Source organism: Myotis daubentonii, chromosome 1 (assembly GCF_963259705.1).
Source record: "Myotis daubentonii chromosome 1, mMyoDau2.1, whole genome shotgun sequence".
Classification (NCBI taxonomy): Eukaryota; Metazoa; Chordata; class Mammalia; order Chiroptera; family Vespertilionidae; genus Myotis; species Myotis daubentonii.
The window spans coordinates 74,517,685-74,532,081 of record NC_081840.1 but is presented as its reverse complement, the minus strand read 5'-3'; the positions used below and the strand labels follow the sequence as shown (position 1 = coordinate 74,532,081).

At 35.9% G+C, this 14,397-nt stretch overlaps 1 protein-coding gene across 1 annotated transcript; it reads left to right on the top strand.

Annotated features, from left to right (window-relative positions):
• The first annotated feature begins 6,505 nt into the window (after window positions 1–6,505).
• On the top strand, window positions 6,506–10,402 carry LOC132226859 (olfactory receptor 4Q2). The gene is made up of 2 exons (XM_059681385.1): window positions 6,506–7,404; window positions 10,309–10,402. The coding sequence occupies exons 1-2, from the start codon at window positions 6,506–6,508 to the stop codon at window positions 10,400–10,402; spliced, it is 993 nt and encodes a 330-aa protein (XP_059537368.1).
• Window positions 10,403–14,397: the final 3,995 nt, after the last annotated feature.

The following is a 14,397-nucleotide window of genomic DNA, read 5'->3' as shown; positions in this document are numbered from 1 at the left end:
AAGAAGGTACCCTAAGAAAGCAAGGTACTTAACAGAATAAATGGAAGGAATCTAGACCTTGGGTAATAGGACTGGTTTTAGATAGGAGAGAATGAGTTTACTCAGTACATACAGTTTCCTAAAAACCCATATAAAGAAGAAAATTCAAATGGCCTGTTTTGAGGGTGAAGATGATGATCAAGGCCATTTTCTGCACTTTTCCTTTTCCATTGTATAGGCTCACGACAGTTAAATATCTTCATTAAACAACTGTACAAGAAGGAATTTAACTTGGGGGAGTCTATTTTTATTCACTTTTATGCAAGTCTGGCATAAAAATTTAATTAAAGAAAGTTAAATCCTATTTTGCCACCAGGTTCTGGGATATGGACTGATTTCAATTGTTTTGTCTTAAAAGAAGGCAAGAGGAATAGGACATCTCTAAATCTTCATATTTCAAATATTTGGCTTTATTTTAGAAATTTTGGCTGAACTCTGACCATTAAAATTAACATATTTTATTACAGAAAACTTGTGTGAGACTTTTTTTGTACCTACATGCTTCAAAAAAGCCACAGTAAAATAGGATGGAGAAATGAAACAAGGAAATGTCAACTGAAATGGGAAGCTAATATTAACAGGTAGTTTATATTTCTGCTATTTCAACCTATATATTCCAGTTTTAAATAAATAATTCATTTGTTTATATTATTTAAGAAATAATTATGATAATCTGGAATAAAATAATAGACAATTTTATCTAATAGATTTTGCTGCATGTCAAGCCACCTCAAAATTTGTTGTTTTAAAGCAACACTGATTTTATATACCTTCTTTGGTCTGGGCCAGAATATCTGCTCTCTGCTGAACTGCTTGATGAGCCTGGAAATTGGGATATCAACAATTATTTCACCCACATATCTGGTGGTTGGCAGATAGGCAATAGGAATTAGCTATCAGCTAAGGCATCTCAGTTCTTTACATATAGCCTGTCATCTGTCATCAGTTTATACCAGCCCTTGAGTGCCAATCATTAAATCATTCCTGTATCTAGGAATTCAATACAGTATTATGTCAAGTGTTCTAAGAATCAGGAGGACAGGCCAAGGTGAATGCCTGAAGTAAACTTGAACACAAGAGGCTCCTAAGAAATAACACGCATGTTTGTGGTGGCTCCTCAAAACCAACTCGTTCCATTGTATAATTTTACCTGCAGCCTTCTCTGGTTTCAGATTCCATCATTGGCCTCTTCTGAAAATTCTGGAGTCATGGATTAGATATAATCTGTGATTATATGTCAATTAATTCTTTGGCCGGTTTTCTGGAGAATTGGAGATTTAAGCTATAGGGCGAGTCCCAGAATTTGGTTCCTGAAAGTTAAAATTATTTAGCACATGCCCTGACCTTATGTGTAAACGCTCAAATGGAATTCAAGGAGACCCTAGGTAATTTTCAAGGTAAGATTTAAGACATTCATATAAGCAATTGTGGATTATTATAAATCAGTAAAATAAAAGACACTCTTCCAAGACCTGAGTTAGATGTACAGAAAGAGTCTTTAAATGCTCATGCTTCTTTACATTTCACCTTTGATTTTTCTTATTCACTACATACTTTTTGGCTATTATTAACAAGATAAGTAATAACAAGTGTTGGAGAGGTTGTGGAGAAAAGGGTGCTCTTATTCATTGCTGGTTGGAATGTAAAATGGTACAGCCGCTATGGAAACAGTATGGAGAAAAATTCAAAATAGAGTTATTATATGACCCAGAAATCCCTCCTCTGTGTATCTACATGAAAAATTTGAAAACATTTATTTACTAAGATATATGTTTACTGCAACATTATTTACAGTGGCCAAAACATAGAAACAATGTGTTCTTTGATAGATGATTAAATAAAGAAGAGGTGGTACATATATTATACAATGGAAAACTACTTAGCCACCAGAAAAGATGAAATACTACCATTTGCAACAACATAAGTAGATCGTGAGCCTATCATGCTAAGCGAAATAAGTTAGACAGAAAAAGTCAAGAACTGTATGGTTTCATTCATATGTGGGATATAAAACTAAAAGCAACAAATGAAAAACTAAGACAGACAAACAAAAACTCATAGACACAGACAATAGTGTGGTGGTTACCAGAGGGAAAGAGAAGGTGGGAAGGTAATAAAAGGTAAGGGGGCCAAATATATGGTGATGGAAGCAGATTTGACTCAAATTGTAAATTTAGGCTAAGATTAAATATTTCAAATATTTGCATAATGTAATATCCTTTAGGTCTAGATAACCTCTATATATTAATAATCTATAATAATAAAAGTGTAATATGCTAATTAGACCAGACAGCCGAATGACCTCTGACTGCCATGCCAGATGTCCTTTCAGATGAAGCTGTGGCAGTGGGCGGAGGCAGGGCAGTTAGGGGTTATCAGGCAGGCAGGCGAGTGGTTAGAGATGATTAGGCAGGCAGAGTGGTTAGGGGTGATCAGGCAGGCAGGCAGGCAGAGGGGTTAAGGGCGATCAGGTAGGCAGGTGAGTGGTTAGGGGTGATCAGGCAGGCAGGGGAGTAGTTAGGGCCAATCAGGCAGACAGGCAGGTGAGCAGTTAGGAGCCAGTGGTCCCAGATTGCTAGAGGGATGTCCGACTGCTAGTTTAAACCAGCAGTCGGACATCCCCTGAGGTATCCCGGATTGCGAGAGGGTGCAGGCTGGGCTGAGGGACCCCCCGCCTCCATGCACAAATTTTGTGCACTGGGCCTCTAGTAAAAACATAATAAACTATATAAAGTGACAACACAAGGATGACATTTCCAAGAGCAAAAATATGTAATTAATGAAGACCTGAAATGTTCATACATACTGCTGATGAGGCAAATGCAAGTTAGGATAACAAGCTATCATTTTTATCCATCACATTTGCAAAATTAAAACTAAATAACAGTACAAGTTGATATTACTCAGTGTTGTAAAGTGTGTGAAATAGCTCCACGTATATTGTTCATGGGAGTTTAATTAGTCTAGCTTTTGAAAGAAAAAAAATTGTTGACAACATTGTCTCAGAAATTTTACTTTCAGGCCTCAATTCCTTACAAATACTCAATAAGTGTCTAAAAAACTATGAGAAAATTCAAAATTGCTCATTATAGCATTATTTGTAATAGTGATAAAATAATAAATGATCTATATGTCCACCAATGGAGTATTTATTTCATTATAATATACCCATTTTTAAAAAATAATATGTATCAATTAAAAAATAATTAGAGCTGTATGCAGTTCCTGGAAGTGTGCCTACTAAGGTCTCTCCCTTTTTGTCTCTTCTGTCTTCTCTCTTTCTCTATTCTTTCTTTTTTTCCCTCTCTCCTTTCGTTTTTTGCCCCTCCCCACACCCCCCACTGGTATGGAGACGGCAGTGGAAGAAAGGGGAGATTTTCATTCTTACTTTACATATTTCTATAATTTAAAAAATAAAATAATATAAAATCTAAAGCTGAAAATTCTGATCAGAGAAGGCACTTGATATGGAGAAAGTGGCACAAACAAAGGTGTTGGCAAGGCAACTGCAGCCAAATTTTCTTTAATGTTTCAGTATCTTTCCCATCAACCTCAGTCCTGGGAACACTTGCCTCTCAATGTAACCCAGCTGACATTATTGCAACTATCACATCTTTTATCTTTTTTCTGTCCATTGCCTCTTACCCTCATATCCCGCAATCACCCCAACACATATATTTCTATGTTGTGTAATTTCTGTCAAAAGGTTGTAATTAACATTTTAAAATAATTCCCTTTGTGATTTGACTGAGTACCTGAGTTTCTAAATCCCTAAACATCAAACTTGCCTAATGATGGCCAGTGTATCCATGGGGTTCCAACTAATGTATTTATCTTCTGGGTTCTGTTGTGTCTAGGATGGCTTTATAGTATTAGAGTGCCAGTATTCTGTGATTGCAGGACTTATGAATCTATACTCTACAGATAAAAGGTGTGTAAATTGACTTAAAATTTATTCTACTGAAAGCCTTTCTTCATGCTTCTGTCATCTGTACTCATTTTTAGGACCAATATTAATTGTCATTGTGGTATTTTTCAGTGCAATATTATATTAATTATATAAATCAAACAAAGCATTTAGCATGATTTTTAAACTATATGACTAGCGCCCTAGCTGGTCTGGCTCAGTAGATAGAACATTGGCCTGCAGACTGAAGAGTCCCAGGTTTGATTCTGGTTAAGGGCACATGCCTGGGTTGCGGGCTCTATCCCCAGTGTGGGGCATGCAGGAGGCAGCCGATCAATGATTCTTTCTCATCATTGATGTTTCTATCTTCTATTTCTCTCTCCTTTCCTCTCTGAAATCAACAAAAATATATGAATATGTATATATATGCACTGAGTGGCCGGATTATTATGACTGGCCAGATTATTATGACCATCCCATCAGTACTTCATTGACACTTCCAAAAATACTGAATATTGAAAATTTCCTAAGCAAATACTCTCAAGGTTTTATTATTATTATTATTTGCATAACTAATTCACTTCATTGTACTGATGGGGTGGTCATAATAATCTGGCCAGTCATAATAATCTGGCCACTCAGTATATATATATAACTAGCTAAAGTTAACAGTGTTTACCTTTGATATTGGAAGAATAATTATTTTCTTCATGTTTTCCTTGTTTCCAAATTTCAGCAGTAAGCATTCATTATTTTTGTAATCAGAAAAAAATATGAAAAAATAAATAGTAAAATACATCTTGCAAAACAAATCCATTGTTAAAAACTTGCTTCTGAAAATCTGGGTTTGATTTTATCTATACAGCACTATTATCTAGATGTTTTCTAGACAGCAACTATTATTCTCAAAAAAAGTTGCATGGATTATAATTAATGGTGATTTCTACCTGAAATTTAGTAACTATAAGTAAATAATAGCTACATTGAAGAAAGAGAACAAATTTCAAATATTCATTTTTCATATAAAAATAAAATAGTAAGTCATAAGATAAGTGGATATGCATAACCACAGAAATTCACAGAAGGTTTATATATTTATCATAAGTATAATTGAGTTTATTGCAGAAAATTAAAAACTATCAATAAGTAAAGAAGTCCCAATTGTCAAAGTCAAAATTTGTAAATATTTTATTGTCTTTATTTTTAAATTACTATATCTTAACACTTCAAAATTTGCTCTGTATGTGTTAGAACTGTAAAAGTTGAGTCAATAGCAGCTCTCATAAGTCTTCAAAAGACTATCACCCATTTAATGCCGTAGTTTCTTCTAGCCATTGCTCATATGAATGGGTAAAATACACATACACATACACACACACTCCCTGGATTGCTAATATTTATTTTACCATGGAGAAATAATTTACTTTTGCCAAATTTGATAGGATAGTCAAAAGAAAAAAATCACCCAAATGCATGAATAATTATTTTATGATTCTATTTAGGTCATTAAAAGCATAACCAACCTATGCCTATATGTTCACAGCTGACTTAAGAAGAGAAATGTATTGTTGACAATAATAATCTGGACAGAAATGTGTTATAGACGATAATAAGCTGGACAGGCATTTAGGAAAGTTAGGTAAGGGTCAATGAACTAGCAATAAGCCCAAAGTGGAATGTGACCCTTTCTCCAGCCATTTGCACAGGGCAGAGACCCACACGAGTTATCTTGATAGAAAAGAGTGCAGGGTAATTACTGTAGCCTGATCATCTACATAGTGTGATTTGCTATCCCAAATACAACCTCTACAGAGCTTATGCCTGTTTAGTCAAATCTTAAATTCTACCTTCAAGTTTTATTTTTTCCTAAAGTTTGGGGGGTCAAGGGGGTAAGAAAAGATTAACCAAATAACTTATATGCATAGCCCATAGACACAGACAATAGTGTGGTGAAGGCCTGGGGTGTGGTAGGGGCTGAACAGAGGGAGGCAAATTGGGGGACATCTGTAATACTGTCAACAATATATATATATATATATGTATGTATTTAAATTATGCCAATATTGCCACATGAGACTTGCAATTACAATTTATATTCTATTGGAGAAGATAACATTTTATTTTCAAAATTTGTTGGTTCATTTTAAAAATTTTAAATAAAAGCCTCACTTGAAATTTTAATAATCTTAATATATACATATGTACATATGTATATATTACTATCTCAGGGAAATGTAAATATGTTTAGAGACAATGTAAAAAAAGAGAAGTAAAATTGTGAATTATGGAAGAGAGATTCATCAAGTTGAAACTAAAGGCTGGGACCAGGCAACTTCATGCTCTAAGAAAATCTTGGCTGTCTCAAAGTTAAAGCTGGCTGGAGAATATATTTTTATATTAGCTAAGGAGAGAAGAATTTCTTCCAGCTAATCAAAATATTCTAGGGAAAAATATCTCTTGAAAATGAAAAGTTTCTTGTGTTTTGTGTAAAACATCTCATCCATTTTTATTACTAATGTCCGTTGTTTAATTTCTTGGATCTAGGTGGAGCCAGGTCAAATGGATGCAAACCAAACAAAAGTGGTGAGAGAATTTGCCCTGGCAGGCTTCTCACAGAAACCATCTATTGAGGCAGGGCTATTTGTACTATTTCTCTTCTTCTATGTGTCCACATGGATAGGCAATGTCCTCATCATGGTCACAGTGGCTTCTGATAACAATTTAAATTCATCACCCATGTATTTTCTTCTTGGCAACCTCTCTTTTCTGGACCTTTGCTATTCAACAGTAACTACTCCTAAGCTTCTGGCTGACTTGCTTGATAAAAACAAGCTCATTCTCTATGACCAATGCATTGCGCAACTCTTTTTCCTGCATTTTGTAGGGGCAGCTGAGATGTTCCTGCTCACGGTGATGGCCTATGATCGCTATGTTGCAATTTGTCGCCCCCTGCACTATACCACAATCATGAGTCGAGGATTATGCTGTGTGTTGGTAGCTGCCTCCTGGATGGGAGGATTTGTGCACTCGACTGTCCAGACCATTCTCACTATCCATTTGCCCTTTTGTGGGCCAAACCGGGTGGACAACTTCTTTTGTGATGTTCCCCCTGTCATCAAACTTGCCTGTGCAGACACATTTGTCATTGAATTACTAATGGTATCTAACAGTGGGTTGATCTCTACCAGCTCGTTTGTGGTGCTGATTTCTTCCTACACCGTTATCCTTGTCAAGATTCGCTCCAAGGAGGGAAGACAAAAGGCACTCTCCACTTGTGCCTCCCACCTCATGGTGGTAACACTCTTTTTCGGACCCTGTATTTTCATTTATGCTCGTCCCTTCTCCATTTTTTCTGTGGACAAAATGGTGTCTGTACTCTACAATGTTATCACCCCTATGCTGAATCCCCTCATCTACACCCTTCGGAACAAAGAGGTCAAGTCAGCCATGCGGAAGCTGTGGGGTAGGAGTGGATTTCCTTGGAAAAAGCAGAGGCCCTAAGAATTTGAAGTGAGTTTCTGAAAGCAAAGAATCTGAGGTTAAAATAATTCATTCTGTATTAATGAGTTAGGAGATGAGAGCCTAGTTGTTCCATTTTCTTTTGTAATACTTCTAGTTATGGCTTTATAATTACATTAAACTCAGGAAAACTCCTTCCATATTGAATTTTCCTCTCCTGCTTCCTTTTCTTCCCTGAAGCAAATCTGTTTTCTGTTTTTATCAGTCTGTGTTCTTTCATTCTATCTTTTCATTTGATCAAATTTTATTCTATTCTTTCTTTCTATTCAGTTTGCTATTACACAGTGGCACAAACTACCCTTTCCAAACTCTCACAGCTTTTTCTTTGCCTTGCCACAGTTTTTATTTTCTTCTTGAATTTTAAGCTTTCTAAAAATTAGATGTCTGAATAAAACTAGATGAATTGAATAAGGAATTTATATATGTTTATATTCCCACAAAATATTTAAAGGGTATCAGTTAGATGAATTAGGGTGAATCAAATTTATATGACTGTTGAACAATAAACTAATGGGACACATTAGTTAGTTTTGTCACTTCTCCATACTACTAACAACCATGTAGTAGTATAATTGACAGATCAATCGCCTAATAGTGTGGGTTCAAGTACCCATCTGTGAGTTACAAGCCAATTGAATCTAGACAAATTAATGAAATTATTGGAACCATAATTTCCTTATCTGTAGTATTCACAAAATGATGCCTACCCCTCAGTGCTCTTTTGGAGGGCAAAAATTACAATAGATATGACTATACTAGTTTGGTGCCTAGCTCATAACAGAGCTTTACTATTATTTATTTATTAAAGTTGTTTTTTTCAATGACAGAAGATACAGATGGTGATATTTGAAACTGGTTGATTTGCTTTAGTGAAACAATGGCATGGTCTATAAGCAATTTGTGAAGGATGTTAGAAAGTGTATAAAAATGAGTCATGATATTTTTCCTGTGTGAATTATTGAACACAATTTATATTCTGTCACCATTATCATAAAAAAATTTCTCATTGACATAGGTTGTCTTCAGGGTTATAGTTAAGACTAATTCATAAGCTTGTGTACTGCTTACTAAGATTTTATAATCAAGGGTAAGAAAATTAAATTAGCAGTCAAGTTTATGACAAACTAGACACAAATAAAATATGAATGTAAAATACTAATGTACTATAAATTATTTGTATTGCTTTAGCTTTTTCTTAGTCGGTGGATTATAGAAGCAATTTCAGCAACTAATATAGGTGATGAAGACAGAAGCCACAAATGTTAGGTAAATTCATTGAAAACTGAGGTTTTGTCTTTACTATCTTAATGTTCCCACCACTTTTTAAAATGCTTAAAATAAAATAAATATGTATTGAACAAATGAAGGAGCCCTTTATATATTCTCTGATCAATGTGGTAATGATTAGGAAAGAGATATTTCACAGCTGTTTTCTTTCCCCATACTTGGAAAGGTAACTTGTAAATATTTCATTAAGACTTAGAAAACATTTTGAGAGATATTACAGAAGCAAGAACAAATCAAAACACTTACTGATATACCACCACTGTTAGTGAAGTCAGATAGATATCTCAATATAAAAGAGATAATTAAGAAATTTAATTCATAATAAAGTAACTATTACTCATGTGCCTTCATCTATAGAGACTTGACTATGGAATCAGAGAAGTCTATATTTGAATTCTCAGTCAGTACTTTATTAACAATATTACCAACTGATGAGGTAATTGAGGATCAAAATTCAGCAGAATTGAGGCAACTAATCATAAATAAATAATCCAGTTGGTTTTTCACTAGAGATTAATATTGATGCTGGACATTTCCCACTAATCAATGATATATGAAAAAAGTAATACTTAGGAATTTTATAAAAATGATGCAACATTTTGGAGTAAAGGGAGAAGACAAATAGCCTGTAATATAAAATCATTATTCTTAGGAAATGTAAGAAATATAGAAACATATATAAATATAAACTCTACAGGCTAAATGAAATATGTGTTTAAATAAAAATAAATATCTCTAGAAATTCTCAAGAAAAAACAGACATATTAAAAAAGTATTGCTTCCGTATATATAAAAATACTCAGAAATTGTTGATCATACTAGCAATTTTAAATTGCTTTTTTAAAAATCTTTTTCGAAGGCTACTTTCATTTCTTTTTTTAGCAGATGAAACAATTTTATTTCACAGTTGTCTTTAAAACAAATGTTCTTCATATAAAAACATTATTACAGATAACTATACTTCCTAGAAAATGATTACATATACCCCCCTCCCACCCCAAAAAAAATCCCATTATATGGTTTCAGTGAAAATGCTTAGAATTCCAAACCACACATTTGGACTGATTCCTAAAACATACCATTCCACCACTGCAACTTTGTGTTCAAAGTATAGATTATTGTCATCAGCACATGTTCCTGCATTCTTACACCTTTGATAATACACATGTAGACTGGGGAATTATCATTTAATGCTCCATTGCTTCATCAGCCTTTTCTGCAGGTTCATCAGCTGGTTGAATGGGCTATGCCTTTCTCTTTAGCCTTCCTTCAAGACCTTACAGGAATGGAGACATATCATCATCATCATCATCATCATCATCATCATCATCATCATAAGTCATCATCATAAATCGTAAACTCCAAATCATTTCTGTTGGTTTCTAGAATTCAAATTCAGCAGATCAATGATACAATCACATCATTTGCACCTTTAAAGGCTTCCTAGGTGGTTTTAATATAGGCAGTCTTCAAATTATATTTTGGAAACTCTGTATTTAACTTATCTTATTTTTAAATAAGAAAATGACTTTCATAAATGCTTCCCCAAATTTAAGGAAGTTCCTCTATTTGGAATCTATGACTTCCTGCAAAAGCCAATCGTTTGTGGAAAACAGAAACTGGCAGCTCCTCTCACTCAAGTCTCACTAACATATCAGGCTTTCAGATTGTTCAGTACAGACAGCTAAACCCCAGGATTTCTGTACCTAAACAGATAGTGCAGTGGGCCACATCCATCTTCATGGATCTGGCCAAAGAAAGGTGGAGAGTTGAGAAGAAATTAGGGATGTGACATAAACCCACTGGGTAGATATAAAAAGTCAGAAACACCTTGTGGGATCTAACACCTATTTAGGCACTTATATATAACTGCTTCTATGTTAAACACTGCGGTGTGTGTGTGTGTGTTTGGACACAAATTAATGTAATAAGGGAAGTTTTTCCTAACCATCAGAACTACATTAGGTTTCCCTCTCATGTGCTCTCAGAACATATGATGTTTACTTCTATTATAGTTCTCACTGCATAGCATATTTTGTAATTTTATACCTGCTTTTATTCCACTAAACTGGGAATAAATACTCTTTTTGCACTCATTGCCGGGTACAGAATCTGAAATACAGTAGGTCCTTAACAAACATTTGTTAATTGAATAAATAAGTGTATAAATCATATTAGTTATATTTTGAGGATAAAATGGCTATGTCCAAAGTATATAAAGTAAATAATCAGTTTTACATGAATAAAAATTAAGTTATCCAAAAGCAGATATTTATTTCCTTTCAAGCTCTTTAAATGTTCACATATATGGATGTGAATGAGCATAAAAATTGACTATGTCCAAACTCTATAAAATCAAAACACAATATTATCACAATAGTAAGCAAGTGAACTCATGACAAACTTATCTTAATGCAGAGTTCTTCTATGTCAGTGGTCAGCAAACCACGGCTCGCAAGCCACATGCGACTCTTTGGCCCCTTGAATGTGGCTCTTCCACAAAATACCACATGCAGGTGCACACATACAGTGCAATTGAAACTTCGTGGCCCATGCACAGAAGTCGGTTTTCGGCCTGAGTGAGTCTATTTTGAAGAAGTGGCTTAGAAGAAGTGGGGGTGTCGGTCGGTCGGGCGACAGGAGAGGAGGTGCACGCGGGCCGTGGGATACGCAGTGCAGGGAAGGCGCCCGCGATTCATGCAGGAGTTGAGTGAGCCAGTCAGTCAGCAGTCTCATGTGCAATGGTTAGTGCTAGTCGCGTCCGCAAATCATGCGCGGGTGACAAAAGTACCTACTCGAAGCATAAAGTTACCTGTATTTTTCCAACCAGCTGCAAATCCCACAGGTATTTTTGTCATCAATTTAAGAATTGTGATTCTTTTGTGTTGGTGGCTTTATTATTATAAAATGAAACTTTTTTTAGGTGCCCTGTTTGAGATGGCTACAAAGAAGAAGCAAAGAAAAACGGAAGACGAAAACAGTGAATTTAAAATTGAATGTACCTACCTATATAGTTTAAGTTTAAAATATTTGGCTCTCAAAAGAAATTTCAATTGTTGTACTGTTGATATTTGGCTCTGTTGACTAATGAGTTTGCCGATGACTGTTCTATGTTAATTTAGTGTTGGTGCCCATTTGTGGAATTGCAGTCATAAGGGAAGTCAGAAGTACCTAGAAGTGTGCTTTCCCTGGCTGAAGACATTGCCCCAAATAACTAGAAGTTTCATCCAGTTGCTCAAGTAATCCAATCATTTCCCATTCCTATCCTTTGTTTTGATGTTTTACAATCAATGTTGAAGAACACTGCTTTCACTCCTTGTCCATTAATTTAATTAATATAAAATGTAACTTGTTTGTGATTCTCTTTTCAGGATCCAAAGAAATTTTTAAAAACTCATAGTTTTAAAAACTATGATTTCAACCTGTGGTATTCAAATACACTTCCTAAGATGATTCCCAAAGTAAGAAATAAACTCAGTAAAATACAGTGTTTGTTTAAAATCTACTGTGGTGAAAAAAAAAATAAAAATAAAATCTATTATGGGTGAAAATAATCTATATAATAAAAGCCTAGGTGGCATCATGCCCCTGTGCAACACCCTGTGCGACATCATCACAAGATGGCTGCCACAAGATGACTGTCATAATATGGCTGCTCTCATGTCGTCACAAGATGGTCAGCAGAGGAGGGCATTTGTGGGTGATCAGGTCGGCAGGGGAGGGCAGTTGGGGGGGACCAGGCCTACAGGGGAGGGCAGTTATGGGCAACCAGGCTGGCAGGGGAGAGCAATTGGGGATGATCAGGCAGGCAGGCAGAAGCGGTTAGGGGCAATCAGGCAGTCAGGGAGGTGAGCGGTTAGGAGCCAGCAGTCCGGATTGTGAGAGGGATGTCCGACTGCCAGTTTAGGCCTGATCCCTTTGGGATCCCAAGAGGTCCCAGATTGGAGAGGGTGCAGGCTGGGCTGAGGGACACATACCCTGCACGAATTTTGTACACCAGGCCTCTAGTTAATAATAAGTAGTAACATTATAGCTTCAGTTTACACCATGAAATATTTAGCCATAAAGTATTTTCCCATATTAAAATTAACTTCTGTAATTTATTATAATTGGCATGCATTCATTTTTTAAATAAAGTGATTAAGCATAATGCACATTCAAAAATATATATACTTTTAAAATCAATGGGATCCTGAAATAGTGTTGTATTTGTTTGTTTTCTTCTCCTCTCAGGCTTTTAAAAGCAGGACAAAAATTCACAGGGTATTATTTACTCTCATGTTAGCTACCCTGTGCCAAATGTCTCATGTCTTACTGCCTATTATCTGATAGCTCTTCCTGTCTTGAGCTATAATTAGGAAATAAAATTTCACTTTTATATAATTTTTATATATACTTTTATTGATTTCAGAGAGAAAGGGGAAGGGAGAGAGAGAGAAATATCAATGATGAGAGAGAATCATTGATTGGTGCCTCTTGCACACTCCACAGTGGGGATAGAGCCAACAGCCCGGGCATATGCCCTGACCAGGGATCAAACTGGGATCTCCTGGTTCATAGGTCTATGCTCAACCACTGAGCCACACTGGTGGGGCACTTTTATATCATTTTTTTTTTTTTTTACAAAATAAACTAATGAGAAAAATCTTGTTTTAGAAAAAGAAAGAAAATTGCTGAGTTCATTCCAAGGTGTATGTGTGGTGTTTAATATACACTGAGTGGCCATATTATTATGACCACCCCATCAGTACTTTGTTGGGCCACCTTTTGCCTTCAATACTGCGGCAATTCTTCTTGACGTTGACTCCACGAGATGTTGAAAGGGGATGCAAGGAATCTGACACCATGCCTGATGAATAACACTGCCTAGTTCTGTGAGATTTGTTGGTTGTGAAACCAGCTGCCTGATGGCTCTTTTAACTTCATCCCACAAATGCTCAATTGGATTGAGATCTAGTGATTGTGGGGGCCACCTAAGCAAGGTAAAGTCTCCCTCATGTTCTTGAAACCATTCCTGCACAACATGAGCATCGGGGTATGGTGCATTGTGTTGTTGGGAGAAGCCATCTCCATTGGGATACACCATCAACATGATAGGATGAACTTGGTCAGCAACGATACTTAGGTATGTTGTGCTATTCAGACGTTGTTCCACATGAATTAAAGGGACCAAATCATGCCAGAAAAACATGCCCCAAACCATAACATTGCCCCTACCAGCTTGAAGGTTTGTACTCATGCATGTGGGGTGCATGCTTTCATGCTGTTTCCGCCAAATTCTCACTCTGCCATCTGCATGATGCAATTGGAAACATGATTCATCGGACCACATGACTTTTTATGTTGTTTTCCGCAGTGTTTGCATCAGTGCACTAGGGTTCCCTTTCTGCACATCCTCACCAGCACTTATTGATGGTAGTCATTCTGGCAAGTGTGAGGCTATATCTCATTGTGGTTTTAATTTGCATCTCTCTGATGATTAGTGACATTGAACATTTTTTGCATGTTTATTGGCCATCTGTATGTCCTCTTTGGAGAAGTGTCTATTCAGGTCCTTTGTCCATATTTTAATTGGGTTGTTTGTCTTCCTGGTGTTGAATTGTGTAAGTTCTTTATACATTTTGGAAATTAACCCCTTATCAGAT

Bases quoted from the DNA above. Each gene is read 5' to 3' on its own strand.
- LOC132226859 (XM_059681385.1), top strand. From the start codon at position 6,506: ATGGATGCAAACCAAACAAAAGTGGTGAGAGAATTTGCCCTGGCAGGC. The intron at 7,405-10,308 runs GTGGGGTAGGAG...CCCAAATTTAAG, and splicing joins AAGTCAGCCATGCGGAAGCT to GAAGTTCCTCTATTTGGAAT.